Below are 17,806 nucleotides of genomic sequence, written 5' to 3'. Positions count from 1 at the left end.
GAACATAAAGCTTCTATACTTAGATCTTGGCTTTTCTTTCCTTTAATTGTTTCTAACAACTTCTCTCTATTATCTGTCATGTTTCTTTTTCTGCCTTTATGTTTTGCATTGGTTATCTCCACAATTTCATCTTATCCTTTTCCTTTCTCTTGTTTTTCTTATTCATACATTCACCCACCCATCCATGTCTTTACCGATACCTCTTTCTCTGTTTTTCCCTTCTATTGCTTGCAACCTTCCCTCTTTCTTCCGCTTCGCCCCATAGTTCACCACCTCTCCCCGCAGGCACTAAAATGGAGAGAGTACAGGCGAAAGAATCCTCTGGGTGTGGAGCGTGGTAAAGACGGCCCCTCTCATTCGCTATCGTGTGCTCTGGAAGGCTCCAAGAGACCTGGAGCTCGTGTCATGCGACGCAATGTGTTCGATTTCCCGCCGACCAATCAACCACTCAGCTTCAGCAGATTGAATGGTGCTAAACCAATTCAAGTCACCTAGAAAACAAAAAGAAAGGCTCAGTTTGTTAAAGGACTAGTCAATTTAAAAAAAATAGATCCAGATAGTTTACTCACCACCATGTCATCCAAAATGTTGATGTCTTTCTTTGTTCAGTCGAGAAGAAATTATGTTTTTTGAGGAAAACATTCCAATTTTGGTTGACTTTAATGGACCCCAATACTTTAATGCCGTTTCAGGTTGCAGTTTCAGGGGACTCTGGGCGGTCTCAGGTGAGGCATGGGGGTCTCGTCTAGTGGAGCGATTGTCATTTTGGCAAGAAAAATAAAAAATATGCACTTTTAAACCACAACTTCTCATCTTCCTCCAGTCCTAATACGTCATCACGTCAAGAGGTCACGGATAATGTATGTGAAACTACGCCCCAGTGTTTACAAGTGTGGAGAAAGAGGACCGTTCCGACGTGTATGTCGAAGGATACTAATTAATGTCTTTGTGTCAGGTTATTGTTTAAAATGTTCCGCAAATGTGCGTTTCATATGTGTAACACGTGACCTTTCCACGTCATTACGCAATTAAGTGAGGTCGCACTGGCGCATCACAGGACTGGAGGAATACGAGAGGTTGTGGTTCAAAAGTGCATATTTTTTCTTGCCAAAAATGACAATCGTTTCGCTAGATGGGACCCTTGTTACTCTTTGGGATCGTTTGGATTCCTGTGAAAATGCAATTTTAAAATGCATTAAAAATAATAACTGTTTGGGTCCATTAAAGTCCATTGAAATTAGAAAAATACTGGAGTGTTTAGTCAAAAAACATAATTTCTTCTCGACTGAACAAAGAAATACATTAACATTTTGGATGACATGGTGGTGAGTGAATTGTCTGGATTTTTTTAAGAAAATGGACTACTCCTTTAATAACAAATGTAGTTAGTGAACATGTGATAGTTGCAATGACATGATACCTTTAATATGACATCACCGGGTTGTTTATGTTTTTATGTTAACTGAAGAGCTCAGGTACAAACCCTGTAAGTGCGTCTGACATGTTTTCTTGTAAATGAGCATTTTTATCAGACTCTTAATGGATTCTGCCAACAAACCGGTATTTATAAATTTAAGGTAAAATATGTGCCGAGAGCATTCGATTAACTAATTTTTAGTGTCTTTTTATTGATTATTATTGGTCGAGCTGTGTTATTGTTTGATGTGTATGTTATATGTTTACATATTAATCAGTTTTGTCTTGTTTTTGTTTATAGGTCAGGCATTGAGGCAGTTGCCCCAGTGTTACAGCGACTTCCTGCCAGATTATTTTTCTCAGACAGAGCGCCCCCCAGAGGAATTCTGCTTATCTCCAGATGGTAACACAGATGAATCCATCTCGATAGATCTGGTGCAGAAGAGAGGTTTGTGTGTTGTTTTTAAATCTGTGTAATCATTTTAAATTGGTATTATTTTGGTAAAATGTTGTCATGCAACATATCGCTGAATAAATCACAGCAAGCAGATGTTTGTACGGTTAAAAAGCAGTATAGATAAAGACAAGATAGAGAGGCAGATTTATGGCGCTTTTCTATTACATAGTACCAGACGGTTTGGATCTTGAGATTCAGGAACATCAGTTTTTTCCAGACTAGCAGTTTGTGGTGACACATTCGCAACGCGCATGTCCGCATATATGCAACTTAAATGAGGCTCAGCGGAGTACTATACAATGGAAAGCGCCATTAGAAAGGAATGGATCATCCAGATTGCCATATTGCTTCAAATCGGTTTTGCTGAATTGTAGTTAACATATATTAACCAGAATAATTTTTAGACTAAGACATTTAAGTTACATAAGCTTTTATGGTGCTTAAATAGATTTTGCCTGTTCTTACATTATATTTGATCTATAGTCAATAATAGTGATGGCTGTAGCTCTTAAATGAATTTTGGGAATATTGTAATGCATATGCCCATCTGCGGAGAATGCTAAAATTGTCCTTGCAAGTATTTGAGAGTGTTCAGTGTCTTTTGATGTCGTTCCCACCGAGGCCATCTGTCAATCAAACAGCCCATTTGCTTTACCTTTATCTCCCTGACTGACATTTAGTGAAGAAAGCATCTGCACTGCATTAATGCATGTTTTTACTGTCAATAATTCATTTCATTTTTGTCTCTTTGTAATTTGCTTCTAGGTTTGGTCAAGGCCATAAACAGAGCAGTTGATCTGATCGTTGCTCATTTTGGCACCAGCCGTGATGCTGGTGTTAAGGTATAATTTTCATAACATACTTCGTGTGCCCAATATTACTAAGATTAGTTAAATCACATAAAATGTACCTTGTATCTTCACCCCCTTTGTTTCTCTGTTTATTCAGGCTAAATTGGGCAATAGTTCTGTCAGTCCTAACGTGGGTCACTTGATTTTGAAGTACCTGTGTCCTGCCATTCGGGAGATACTGCAGGATGGACTGAAAGCATATGTACTGGATTTGATTATCGGGCAACGCAAAAATCAACCTTGGAGTGTAGTGGAGGCCTCCACACAACTTGGTAAGAGAGGAACATGAGGATGATGTAAATGATGATATACATGGGAAAATGCTAAAAGATATGTATCCCCTCTGCTCCAGGTCCCTCTACACGAGTTTTGCACAGCCTATTTTCTAAGGTTTGCCAGTATTCAGAGCTGACCAATCACAGTATGAGGTTTAACGCCTTCATCTTTGGCCTGCTAAAGTAAGCATTGCTGATTCTTTAAGTCTGTTTGTTTTCCATCTTATAAAGCACAGTTTACAATACCTGTATTTTATTTACTTTAACTAACTCTCATAAGAGCATTGGTAGACTGTTTTGGGCAGGAGAATAAGTTGACATGTAGTTGCAAATAGGGCTGTCGCGGTGGAATTTCCCTTGCGGTGATTTTGCGTGGCGCACCAGCGCGGTATGCGGTTTTACCACCTTCATTTACTAAAATAAAATTATTTTTTAAATCCAGAACAATGAGGTCAACTAATGTAGAAGAAGGGTAGGCTACATGTATTTCCCCTTTTGAAAAAAAAGATGAACACAAGCTATACTACAGCTAAATATATTTTTGAGAAAACAAAAATAAATTGAAGAACATCATTTAGGCTTGTTAAGCGCAAATTAACAGAGCATCGGTCAATACAGAACACAGCAGTGTCTTAAAGAAATTAAAATGAGCCAGTATTTGTGCACCTGTAAATGTACAAAACGAATGCAATACAGAAGGCAATGCATAATAATTTAGGGCATTTTTAATAATATATTAGTAGATAAATTAACGTGTATATATAAAGTATGAAAACTAATGTATCATTATTTTGGCTAAATTAAGCTGGAGAGGTCATTTTTAGTCACACAGAATTGTCATCATTTCAGAACAAGCTTAAATGCTATCTATAATAACTTATATTATATCTTGTGTCTTCCTTTGTCGAAAATATGTAGAAATATATGCGAGTGAAAAAGTAAAAAGCGGAAACGTTTAGCTCACGCGGAGCGAAGGAAAAGCCAATAATAAAGCAGACTCTCCGTGTATAGAGGATGTGATGAAACAGTCGAGTCGGCAGATAATCATCAATGTTTAAAATGTTTCACGCAGATACTGTTGATAAAAAACTTGCATATCTAAATGTCTAGGTGAAAGTCAAGTGTGCAGTCAGTTCACAAAAGCAACCGCGGCGATATATTGGCTGCATCCACGGAGCGGACGCTCCTATTAAAGGTCTTTTTTATGAGGTTTTAATGCTGGTAAGCAACCAGTTATATTTTGGCGTTATTTGTGTTGATTAGTTATATTAAAGTAATTTTATTTCTTTAAAACTGTATCTAGAGGCAGACGACGCCACAGTTATTCTGTCATCTCAGTTTTACTTTTGGACACATTCACTGTATGATTTAACGAAATATGAAGTATTACATTTTTAATTGAAATTTATTTTGGCCTACTCTCTGAACTCTTGACAATCTATTTGGCCTTTATTATACATGTACTGTATGACGTGAAAAACAAGGCGGCATATAGTTTCATGAATTTAACGTGAAAGGCGCGGTTGTTGCGGTTGCTTTTTTCCATGTGGTTAGGCTTGTCAATAGCGCGGTAATGCGGTTACCGCGACAGCCCTGGTTGCAAAGTTACTTATAGATGGTTTCAGCAGTAACAACATAAACAAGCGGCTTTCGTGGAACACACGTAACTTCCGGTTAACTCAGCTAAGAATAAATAACAACAAAGTCCTTTTAAAGTAGTTTATTTATATAACAAGCAAAAAAACAACAACACGTAAATTACCTAGGAAACTAGAACATTTGTTATTTTCGACAAGGTGTTTGTTCAAGAGTTCAGTTTAGCAACTAGACCATTAAACCAACAGAAACCGGAAGTAAAGTTCTGACCAGACGCATAATCGCGTCACCGCACGTGCGTCCAATGAAACCATCTATAGTCAGTAGAATATCTGGTGGGTTATCATTACAATAAAGTGTTGGTAGATATAAAGCAGACAGTCTACTATTACTGTAATGACTGGTAGATGAGAAAAAGCTGTACATTTACATACATGTGTAAAGTGACTCAAAATGTAAAGGGATGTTCACATTATAACGATAATTTAAAAAAATATAGTTTTAGAAATCGTTTTATATTTAGAGAATAGCGGAGTTCACACCACAACTATAACGATAAAGATACAATGAATGATATTATAGGGATCACTTTCTGAGTGATTTTTTTCCAGCTGATAAACAACATTGATAGCCACTTAAAGGAAAACACCACCGCTTTTCAATATTTTACTGTGTTCTTACCTCAACTTAGACTAATTAATTAGGATTTAGCCTAGCCCCATTCATTCGTTAGGATCCAAACAGGGATAAATTTAAAAGCCACCAAACACTTCCATGTTTTCCCTATTTACACGAGTAAGTATGGTGGCACAAAATAAAAGTGGCGATTTTTTAAGCGGATAAAAATGAGAACTATTTTGTATGGCGGAAGAGCACTTTGTTTGCAGCACTTCGACCTCGGCGTGTAGTAACATCATCTCTCTGACTACTCCCCCTCTTGCTCAAACTTCCTTAAATATTGCTGCGCCCGAGGTCGAAGTGCTGCAAACTAAGTTCTCTTCCACGATACAAGGACATCTGTTGAGGACATCTGCTGGTTATACCCACTGTGTAAATGCAACAAGAACAGCATATTCATCCATTAAGTGACATGTAAACAATTGCAAAAGGTTTTATTACAGGAAATATGCAATATTTCTTATTTCAATCAAAATTTGCGTGATGGAATTAACATGGTTATCGCTATCGTCCGGTGATGTGCATGCTAATATAGTTATCGTTAAAGTGTTAACAGCACTTTACTGTACACAATTCTGTTTTATTTTGGGCAATATAAAGCAATATTTGATTTGAAGGGATAGTTTACCCAAAGAGTATAATTCTGTCATCATTTACTCACCATCATGTTATTTCAAACCTGTATTAATTTCTTTGTTCTGTTAAACACAAAGGAAGATATTTTGAACAATGTTTGTAACCAAACCATTTTTGAGCACCATTGACTTCCATAGTAGTAGTTTTCCTAATATGGAATCGTTTATACAGGTTTGTAACAACAGGAGGGTGAGTAAATCATGACATGATTTTTATTTTTGGGTGAACTACCCCTTTAAATAAAATGTAAATAAATTTGTTGAATAGATTTTTGGAAAAGCATTTGCACGACGAGCCAAGCTATGATGATTTCAAATGCTTTCTAGCTTTTGCAGCAGAGCTGGTGTATGCGTTCTTCAGCACTTTAACCAGTCATGCATGAAAACCTCTCATCTCGCAGCTCTGCAGTGGGATTCGTGAAGCCTTTAAAATTCTTCAAAGGCTTCATTTCTTCTTTGATGGGTCTTGACATAGTCAGCTCAGCTTCTGTATAAACTCTGTGTACTCCACCGCTATTAAACTTAGATTGAGACACACAGAACTTTGATCATGGGGTTGAATTTGTAAGGGGCAAAAATGTGGCCCCATCCATCCGTTTGGCCCAACGACGGAATCCAAACGAAGGGTAATAGCGCCTTCAGTCTTTTCCGGCGCTTGCAAGTGACGTTTTGGCATTTATGCAATTTTGTATTATTATCTGACTCCAAGATAATGTTAATATTAATTGGATTGATGATTACGTTTAACAGTTGCAGAATTTGGGTGGATGTTTGGTTATTCTTGTTTAGCCCTACTTGTTATTGCATCCGTTCATTCGGCTACTCATGTCGCTTTGGACTCACGCACCGGCCGTTTATTAATATTTAATAATCATGCGGGCCCACGATCACAACCGAATCAGGCTTGGTCGCTGCTAGAGGTTTGACCATATGTTCAGAAGGCCGCCTTTTATGCGTGCTCATCTCTGAACATACTTTATTTAGTCCCCATAGAGGTGCAACTTAATTATTACAATATTTATTTCTAACCAGAGGCTCACGACCACTATCATAAAACAAACTGACCGTCTTCTCCAACGATAGCTTTGTATAGTCGTGCCATAATTTAATATGCAACTTAGATAGATTAATATTGAAATAACCAGAGGCTGAGGCTCATCTGATTTAGAGTGGTCAGACAACATTTTGTTACTCTAAACAGGAAATTAGCCTCCATGCATCTAATTTAACTTAAACTAGCGCCAAGTGCTAGTCGGATCTCCAAAATCCTCCGCTGATGTACTACTATGCCATCTAGTCTGGGATTTTGTTCCGGTACTAGCCTGATTTTCAGACGTTGCGGAAACAAGGATACATCGTAATTTACTAATCATGTCAATAACTTTCGTAGCCGCAGAATAAATCCAAACATAACAATTTATTAACCAGGTAGGTAAAACATAATTCAGAAGCCAATTTACATTCCAATTCAAATACGAAAATAAACAAAAACCATTGCATACCTGGTAAGGAGATAGAGATCTGGTTACAGATTTCTCAAAATAAAATGAAAATACATGATGCTATATCCAAGATACAGCTTCATGGGGGTACATTTCTGGATATTGAAAGTCCCGCCTAAATCTTCTACACATCTCCTTAAATAACCAGAGAACAAAGCATATAGGAATTTGGTACTGATTGGTTGTTGTAGAACCAAGGGCTGTCCTTAATCTGTATACAGTGGGTGATTGGTTTATGCTTGGAATGGGAGGTGTCTATTAACATCGAATGAAGTTTCACATATACTTTAACATTGTATTCTGTTGTTATATGGGTGAGACCATTGTAACCACTTGCAATGAGATATTTCAATGAAAAACAAATAAGATACAGATTTTAGATTCTTTGTGCATGTAGCATTTCATATACAGTTTGCTTTGAGACAATAAGAATACAAATGTATGACACCCTAAAGGTGTGTCTTTGAAACCCCAATGTTTCTCAGTGGGAAGTCCACTGTGAATCGTAGAGAGTTGCTTTCCCGAGCACTCACTTTGCCCCCATGCAGTATCCTTTGGGGAGGTGCTATATTTATTCAGGAAATTGTCTTACAAATTATACATTTCTGTTACATGATTATCTCGCTCTCTGTCTCTTTCTCCATGAGATACTGAGCAAAATATTTTTTTTTAGCTTAAAACACATTTCTCTATTATAAATGAAAGTATTTCTGTTATTGCATAGCATTGTTCAAGATTTGTGTGTCCATTTTTTTTAACACTGCCTTCTTATTTAATGGTTTTTTAGCTTGCGGTCTTTGGAATTCTGGTTCAATCACATCTATATGCATGAAGGTAAGAAATCGACTTTACACACATGCATGTTTACTTAAAGGAACAGTATGTAAGAAATTTATACCAATTGATCATAAAATGGCCCTTGAGAAATCATTTTTATTTCAAATACTTATATCACTGACAAAAGTGTTCTGGCCAGGATATTGACATTTAAAAAGTGGAGTTGCAGCCCTCAACTAATGTTTATGTTGTCATGTTGTGTATTGGCCACCAGTTTTGTGATTGCAATACCAGTTTTGGCCACAATCCTACATACTGTTCCTTTAACATTCTTGAAAATGGATACACATACCATAAAATTATAATCATTTTACAGCTTTTCCTAATTTTTTAGGCTTTATGCATTACATTTGTCAGGGCAATTTTAATTTTTGGCATTCCTGATTGTTTCTCGTTGACCTCCTCAGACATCATAGCAGCACACTACCAACCATCGGGTTTTCTACCCCTATCTCAAGGGGCGTGCCAGCCGATGTTCGAAGAGATTCTGCTCCTATTACAGCCACTGTCGCTGTTGCCCTTTGACCTCGACCTGCTATTTGAGCCACACCAGCTACAGAAAGGAGAAGAACATCTAAGACGCAAAGAACAGCTGTGTTCAGCTCGCCAAGGCCTCGACCAATCAGATCGCTCCACCTTCCAGCTCATGAGAGAGAGCGGAATGGAAGCTGGCGCACAGGAAGTAGAGATGGTGCACCAAAGAGAAAGATTTATGCTGGGAGAAGAACATGCCAGGATTAGGATGGAGAGTGCTGGATTAAAAATGAAAAGAGATGGGCGGACGTGTGATGGATCAAGCCGTGACTCACTGGCTAAGGAGGCTGGAGTCAGCAAAGAGTGTTTACGAAAGAATGACGAAGGAGGTGAAGGGAGCGCTGGCAGGATGAAGGGAGTCGGAGAAGACAGCGAGAAGGAGAAAAGGAGAGAACGAGATGGAGACGCGGCCAGACAGAGAATCCGACAAGCTGGCTGGTGGTACCAGTTAATGCAGAGTTCACAGGTTTACATTGACAATTCTACCGAAGGGTCAAAGTTTGTAAAGTGGGAGAAGAGGAAGAAAGGAGGAATTGAGAATCATAGGCAAAGTCATCCACCTCTTAGAGAAGGTGTAGTTGAGGGGGCTGAGGCTGTTCAGCGGACGGACGAACGGCTGGAACAGAGCAGTAGCAATACAAATGGCGTCGTCAACCAATCAGCATTGTCTGAACCCACCAGAGCCACAAAGAAGAAGCCATCGTGGATGGGAAGTCCGCCAGAATCGGTGCTTACCGAGCTGAAGAAGAGTAAAGAGAAGCTGCCAGACTCTCAAGATGCAGGCGAAGGGGTTCAGACTCAGGGAACAGGGGAAGATGGGTCAACACAGGGGCTGCGTTGGGGGCGGCTGTTTGGAGCTGGAAATCCAAGCAAGATGGAGAAAAGTGACCAGAAATCAGTCAGGAAACAACGGTGAGTTGTTAGATTATAGATATAACAGGATTGGGCACTACTGTTGCTAAGAATACAGTGGCGCAGGGATGATGTATTTTTGTAGGCTAATCCCAAGGGTTAGCGGGGCACAGGTGCCCTTGCAAAAAAGGCCATTCATATTTCCCATATACTTTTGGATTATTTCAAAAAATAAGATCTGTGTTTAAAAAAAGTTTGACACTTTTTGTTCAGCAAGTTAGTCTTCACAAATGTTATAGTAATCAATAGGGGTGCACCGAAATTTCGGTTACCGAAAATTTCGGCTGAAAATGGCATTATCGGTTTCGGGCCGAAATAAAAAATCCAGCCGAAAATGTAAACCGAAAATGAATGTCAACCGCGCCCCTCCCATCTGTGCGCTAGCGCTTGGGTTTCACTCATGGTGATCAGTCGTCTCCCACCCCTCCCCTTCGTGCTCAAGCAGGTTTCACTCACGGTCTAGCTGTTTGCACACGTCTGCAAAGATTAAGCATGTCTTGATGTGTAAACTTTAGAGAGAGTCGCGCTAATGTGTCTCATACTGTAATCCATTAACATACATTTGGCGAATAAAGCAATGAAAAACAACGTAACGTTTTTATGTGGAGCGACTGTTGCGCTGTTTGAGATTCACCCTCGGTCTCTGTATGTGTACGCGTTTAAGTGCCCTCGGTAGTGCACATACGAGAGAAACGCGTTTAAAAAAAAACAAGCAAACATAAAATCTCGCTGTTATTGACAGGGCACATATAAACAAAATTATTTACACAGTATTCTTTTTCTAATAAAAAAATTGGTTTATGTCTTAAGTGTATGTATAGATTACAGTCAGATTAACCTACTTAAGTCTGTGTCATTAATGTTGATCAAACAACCCATGACAAATAGCTCTAAAAATAATAATATATTTAATTTATTGTGTAATGATTCATTTAATTTGATTTCTGTACCTAATGCTAATTTCAGACCTTATTAATGTACAACTTTGTTCTTTTTTATAAATGTTTGCAATTTCTTTGTTTATTAGATTTTTCCCACCTGCTTTTTGCTGATCTGAAAAATAATCTGATCTGTGCCTCAAAAACTGTAATGTGATCCGAACTGTAAGTTTTTTTTATCCGTCACACACCCCTAGTAAAGTTAGTGAAAGTAAACAGTGATAGCCATAAAAGCATTTGTACTAATAATTGGCATAATAATTTATTTTGGTGTTTCGGTTTTTCGGCCTTGGTTTCCTTTTTTCGGTTTTCGGTTTCGGCCAAGAATTTTCATTTCGCTGCATCCCTAGTTATCAAGTGTATTTAACTTTTGTTAAAAACAGAGCTTATTTTTTGTGATAAATGAGCTTTTTTGCGAGGAACCAGTGTCCCATTAACTTCTGGGTTGGCTTATCAAAATACATCATCCCTGCGGCACTTTGTGGGTATAACCACTCTGGCAATGTGCGTAAAATGAATCAATCATCAATCATCAATCGATAAAGACTGATTTTCTGGGAAGGGGCTATGTACAGAAGTAGTGGTGGAGGTTCTTGCCAAAAGGCTGTAGCTAAAGTGACCATGAAAAGATGTTTTTAGTGTCGTTTAAGCCTAAGGGCCTTTTTACACCTGGTCACTTTATGTGTTTTTGCTGATCGGATAGCTATCTGATTTGTTAAAACCGTTCCATTTACATTAGGCCAAATAAATGCGTCTTGGCAAGACGGAAATGAATCTGATCTTCTACTCCCACGCAAAATGCAAATACACTATTCATTACTCTGACTTAAAAAACATACAACGACTTTTATGCAACAAAAGGCAGCACTTACTAGGGATGTCCCGATCCGATATTCTGGATCAGTATCGGGGCTGATCTGGGCTTTTTGCCTGGATCGGATTGAGGACCGACAACATGACCGATCCAATTCCGATACTGTGCGTTAGCCGTGGTTGTTACTGACAAGCTATTAAAAGGACAAAGTATAATTAAAGCACCAAAATTGTTTTATGCACAATATTTAAAGGCGGAGTCCACGATGTTTGAAAAACGCTTTGGAAAAGGAGACGGGCCGACTACCAAAACACACTTATAGCCAATCAGCAGTAAGGAGCCTGTCTACTTACCGTCATCGTTGCCTGGGTTGTGTATGTGTGGGGCGGGTCTATCAACAGAAGGTCCAGATTCTATTGGGGTAGGGGTGTGTTTGTTTAGGTGATTGTAAATATCAACATTGGCTTTCAAACATCGTGGACTCCGCCTTTAAAGTCTTTTAATACACTCAGTAGCTTTATGTGAAGGAACAAATACACATTCTTACTCGCAACTGGGTTAATGCCCTGGTGAAGCGGACGGATGAATGCGTCATTCACACACGCACACACAAGATAACTGTAGGTTATTTTAAAGATCTGATTTTATAAAGTCTCAGTAAGCTGGATGCAATTCACTATGTGCTGAGCACCTTTCCTGGCGCATCTCTTCTCTTTGTGTTTTAACAGTGCGGAGCGAGGATTCAGATGAGAGGATGATTCAAGGGCATAAATTCTGCGCCCAGAATGTGCATAAAAAGTCCGGCCAAGCGCATAATTCCCAAAATAACAATCTGCACACTAAAGCTTTTTTACTGTGACAGTTTTACGCAATTAAGGAAAAAATATTTAGCATACTTAATTGATCAAACGTACCTATTATATGTTCTCCTAAACACTGCCATAATTAATAATTACTACTAATGTTTTCTGTAACTTGTAAATCATTTTAAATGATTGATTTTTACATTCAAAATGATACTAGATGTAGCAGAAAGCACTATACACATTTATTTACAATAGTATGGGTATTGGCTGATATTCTGAATTCTGGTATCGGAAATGAAAAAAGTGGTATCGGGACATCCCTAGCACTTATTGCATGTTGTACTGTATGTTGGGCAGGGGGTGCGCGTCTCCTTGATCGGCATGAGCTGAGGCACGCTGTACAGAGCAGCGAAGAGTGCTGGCACGGTGATTTAACATACAGGTCCGTGACGGGGAAAAGCATTCACAAAACTCTTTTTTTTTTAGTTTTATTTCTTTGTTTATAATTTCATTTGAGTTTGTCATTGGACTCTTTTATTGGTCCTAAAAAACTGTGTGTCATTTTTGTTTGTTTGCCTCTTTGCTGGCTAACTTCCTGGTGACGTGTTTACATTTGGGAGGAGTTATATGCTGACATATGTGGTTTCATCAACCAGATGTATTTACACTTGTCCAGTTTCGTCTGAAATGTGTCCCAGACCACCTCCTGAAGTGGTTTGAGCGATCGGATTTAAATCCGTCTCCAAAAACGTTTCGGAGGGCATTTACACCTGTTTTTTTACAATCGTTTTTTTATCCGATCAGAGAAAACGCATGAAGTGACCAGGTGTAAAAAGCCCCTAAGAAACGAAAGTTATGGTAAAGTTGATTTAAGGTTTAATTGTTGGTGAGAAATATGTTTTTTAGTTATAGAGATAGTCAAGTAGAAAGAATTTTAGTCTTGCATGACTGAAATAGCTGCATTGCAAACATGGCAGCTGAATGGCACGACTTCCCTAAAGGGACTTTGGTGTTTTACATAGGAAAATTTGGGTTACAATTAGAGATGCACAGATATATATGGGCCAATAATCTGTATAGGTCGATAAAAGATAAGAATGTGACTTTTAAAGGACAAGTTTGGTATTTTACACTTAAAGTCCTGTTTTCAGATTGTTTATGATGAAATAGAACGGTTTTGACTGAAATTTGGATATGCTAGCCCGAGAATTTCTGCGTGTTTGTTCTATCACTTCCCACCTCTACAATGGTTGTATAGGTGCACTGGAACAATTCTTCCTAAAATGCATTAAACTTTCGTTTACAAAAATGTGAAACTAACCAAGTGGTCAGGGGTGTTCACTGATATGCTCACACAAAAATCGCTGCAAAAGATGCTTTCCAACAGGTTTTATCGTAGTTTTTGTCCAACTCCATTTTTGTTTGAGTCAAAATCGTTCTATTTCATCATAAACAATCTGAAAACAGGACTTTAAGTGTAAAATACCAAACTTGTCCTTTAAAGACAGCTGCTAGTCATTGACGATATGTCCTGTCAATCAAAAGAGAACAAGAACATGCGATGAATTTAAGCTCTGTGTATAGAAAATGTAAACTTTACTAGTTTAATGTTCAATATTAATGGTCATTATATGAATGAATTACATTTTAGAAAGTTAAATCTTCAGAATTTAGTTAATGCAAGTTAATAAAATAACCAAATCAGCAGATATCAGTCTGAATAATCGGCTATAGGTTGAAAAATGTAATAATGGTGCATCTCCAGTTGCAATGATACAAGGCTTTCAATTAACATACATTTTTTAAAAAGCACTTCTGAGTATATAGATAGATAAATAGATTTAAGAAAGATCAAAAATTATTCAATTAAATAAATTAAATTAAGGTTACAGAACTCTAACTGAACCTGTTTTATCTCAGGTTGCCGTCTGGATGGTTGAGCCTCGACCGTTCTGTGTTGGATCTGGTGGCTTATACTGTTGGAGTGGGAAGAAAAGTGGAGCAACAATCTCTCACCTTTCAAAGTCAAGAATCCCAAGTTGGTCCGACTGAACAAGCACAAACACTAAATTCCCAAACACAAAGACAAGCCCCACGGTAATAACCCTCACATCAGCTGAACACATTACACTAAATAGAAACATAGCAAGATTACTGCTTTACCTAATGAATGTTTTTTTTTCCCATTTTCTTTCTCTAGTGAAGTGAAGGCATTGTGCCATCATATTGCCACAGAGCCGGGTCAACTCAGTTTCCATAAAGGTGACGTGTTGCGGGTGCTCAGCAGGGCCGATTCTGATTGGCTGCTGTGCGCTCTGGGGGACAGCGAGGGCCTTGTTCCCATTATATACATCACCCTGATTGAGGACAATCAGGAGACTCAGCATTGAAACTCAAAAGTGTGGGCTCTGCTAAAAAGAATGGAGTTGGGACTCTGAACTGACAGTCTTGAGAGATTCATTTTGTGCATGTGTATTTGGACATCGATGCACACTGACACACACAGATATCACAGTTTGTGAAAGGGCCTTCTTTGTTTCCATAAAGCAGTGATATTTAGCAGTGTCGTTACTTACGGTAGTAGTCAAACTGTTTGCCATGAGCCATCAGGTTTGCAACTTAGCTTTTAAATCATGTCTATAGCCTTTTAAAAAGTACTAAGAAACCAAATGAAGATGTTAGATACACTAGACACTATTGGCACATATGCCTTGGATTTACTGTAAAATACTGTATTATTTTATGTAATCTAGATGTTAACCAACGTATGTGTTCTGCGACCCTAGTGTTGTGCATGTGCCTGTAAGAGGCTGTGCGTAACCAGATACTCATTACACGAGTCAACCAACCTCTATAACTATAAAATGTATCTGAATAAGAAAGGGAAATGACTGAATAAGGGAAAGTCAGTAAGCTCGCCATCTATTTTGAAGTCTACCAGCCTTCTAAGTGCATTAACATGTAATATTAACAGACTCAGCCTTTCGACGACAACATATTAGCTTGTCAAATTCATGACCGATGTAAGCTGCTTTGACAGGTAACTGGTCCGTTCCTTCTTTTCATGGTTTTCTCGCTTATTATAAGGGACAATTAATAGCAAGGTTGTAATGCATGCAATGATGTGCACAACAATGATTTCCATTTCTAAAGAGTTCAGAGTAAAATAAGCTTTGTCTATACCTTAACTGTCTTGTATCCCAATAACAACTTTTGCACAGCCTGCAAGAGATCGAAAGGACGATGTTTCCGCTGTTGGTCTACTTTAGACAATTGTTTTGGTTTATGCAACCGTGGAGTTGATGATAATAATTAATAATGTATAATTTATCTGTACATGGATGTATGTATAGTAAGTGGCTGAAAAGATGGCAAGAACATAATTTAATGGGGTTTGGTGTTTCCCTCTAAACACTTTAAAAGGATAATTTATTTATTCATTTATTTATCCATCCATACAGAGTTTGCTTTGAGCTAACAGTATAAGCTTTAATCGCTTAAATGTTTTATTGTTATACACAAATAACTAAAAGCCAATTTAAATAAAACATCCCTCTGCTTTTGGACAAAGAGAGATATTTAGAAAGAAACTGTACCAATGAAAGGCACATGTTATGTGGCGGTACCCGGCATTTATGATTATTTAATGGGATAAATTTAACTCAAGATGAGGCCTTATGGATCGGAATGTGTATTATGACGGTTATTTCAGGAGTTAAAGGTGCAGTGTGTAATTTTTAGAAGGATCTTTTGACCGAAATGCAAAATAATATACAAAACTATATTATTATATATATTATTATCATTATAATGAACCATTATGTGTTTATTACCTTAGAATGAGACGTTTTTATCTACATACACGAGGGTCCCCTTACATGGAAGTTGCCGTCATGTTTCTACAAAAGCCCTTAATGGACAAACTTTTTGTTACTAAGTTGTCTCCGACGATGACATGTTTGTCAGGTGGCGGCTACCCTTGGTTTTCTATGTGTTTCAAAAGCGAGAGGTGAGCAGTGGACAGAGCCGTTGGTTGCAATTCGCAACCTCACCACTAGATGCCTCTAATATGTACACACTGCACCTTTAAGTAGTCACATTTGTTGTTTTTTTATAACTTGGGCACTTAGTATGGCCCTCGATATATTTTTTGCTTGAAGTAATGCATAAAATCGTATTTTGATTTGATTTTATCAAATTGCATTGTTAAGACATCTCTAGATGACAATGTTAAGGTTTGTTTTTGTTAAAACAGGTTTATTATGATTTTTATTGTGTTTATTTATGAAATGCGTTTGCCATTATTTTGTGTATTTATATTTGTAAATATGATCCAATCTCATATTATTAAGAAAAATAAACGACATTATTAACTATTTGTTAATAACAACCTATAACACATTGTTATTGTTAAAAGTCAATACAAGAAACTATTCAGATCGTATGTACAATATATTGTTATGGGATGTATTGAGTAGAAGAAAATGCTCTCACGCATAAAGCTGCGCAGTTTAGATTATAGTGCTGCTTTTGATCATTCATTCTCACTCAACAGTTGTATGTTGGTCTTCCAAATATGCATTGCTTGTTACTGAAACTCAACCCATAAATATCAGAGAGAGAGAGAGAAATTGCAAGAGAAAAAATCTGTCTAGTGCCTTTTTTGAACCAATGTGTTTGCTTGTAGGAGTGTTTCTACTCTTGTATTTCCTCACCAGTAGGTAGTGGCATCCCAGTTCATTTCTTATGTGGGTGAAACTGGTCTTTACGAAATGTTTTAAGAAACTGGCCTCAGATGTGGTTTAATCTGTGCGCACTTTTCCATTCAGTTGGTAGAGGATGAACACCAATGAGATGATTGATGAATGTTTGTGTATTTATCTCTCTTTCTCTCTTTTTCTCTCTCTAACGGTTTTGGTCATCCAGATTTTTTCTTGCCTGTATTGTAAATATGACAGCTGTAGCACTCCCGTCCCCTCAGTGTGACCACGCTGTGCTTCTATACCATTATCACTATGTATGTATATCAATAACAGAGTGCTTATGTGATCACAGATTAAATGTCTCCTGTCCTTCTTTTTTTCATTTCGAGTGCTATAAAAGTATATCAATGTTAATTGAGAATTGACAAACGAACAATTTGTGTTTTGAGGCAGTTATAGATTTAACTATTAAAGGGATACTTCACCGATTTAGCATTCAGCTTTGTATCTGTAGAAACCCGGCAGTATTACTGAGTGGCCATGTTTCCCTCCCTCATTTCCCCCTGAGAGGAGAGATATCTGCATTTTGGTTCTGCAAAAAAGTCCTCCGATGATGTAATATGACGATTTTTGCATCATCGGAGGACTTTTTTGCAGAACCAAAATGCAGATATCTCTCCTCTCAGGGGGAAATGATGGAGGGAAACATGGTCATTCAGTAATACTGCCGGGTTTCTACAGATACAAAGCTGAATGCTAAATCGGTGAAGTATCCCTTTAACAACGTAAAATTGTTAAAGCGACACTCCACTTTTTTGAGAATAGGCTCATTTTCCAGCTCCCCTAGAGTTA

At 37.9% G+C, this 17,806-nt stretch overlaps 1 protein-coding gene across 2 annotated transcripts in view; it reads left to right on the top strand.

The window, feature by feature from the left end:
- Positions 1–17,312, top strand: part of rusc2 (RUN and SH3 domain containing 2) — a 31,144-nt gene extending 13,832 nt beyond the window's left edge. The window contains exons 5-13 of one of the 2 annotated variants that reach the window (XM_073861014.1): positions 266–469; positions 1,718–1,864; positions 2,639–2,715; positions 2,822–2,996; positions 3,077–3,182; positions 8,198–8,244; positions 8,655–9,693; positions 14,172–14,348; positions 14,452–17,312. In XM_073861014.1, the coding sequence (XP_073717115.1) occupies positions 266–469; positions 1,718–1,864; positions 2,639–2,715; positions 2,822–2,996; positions 3,077–3,182; positions 8,198–8,244; positions 8,655–9,693; positions 14,172–14,348; positions 14,452–14,641 (2,162 nt within the window). In that variant the 3' untranslated portion in view covers positions 14,642–17,312. The remainder of the gene's footprint in view (positions 1–265; positions 470–1,717; positions 1,865–2,638; positions 2,716–2,821; positions 2,997–3,076; positions 3,183–8,197; positions 8,245–8,654; positions 9,694–14,171; positions 14,349–14,451) is intronic. The other variant, XM_073861015.1, reaches the window with a different exon arrangement.
- Positions 17,313–17,806: the final 494 nt, after the last annotated feature.

Source organism: Misgurnus anguillicaudatus, chromosome 22 (assembly GCF_027580225.2).
Source record: "Misgurnus anguillicaudatus chromosome 22, ASM2758022v2, whole genome shotgun sequence".
NCBI classification, from domain to species: domain Eukaryota; kingdom Metazoa; phylum Chordata; class Actinopteri; order Cypriniformes; family Cobitidae; genus Misgurnus; species Misgurnus anguillicaudatus.
Note: the sequence above shows the minus strand (reverse complement) of the source record. Positions and strands in the feature narration are given on the sequence as shown.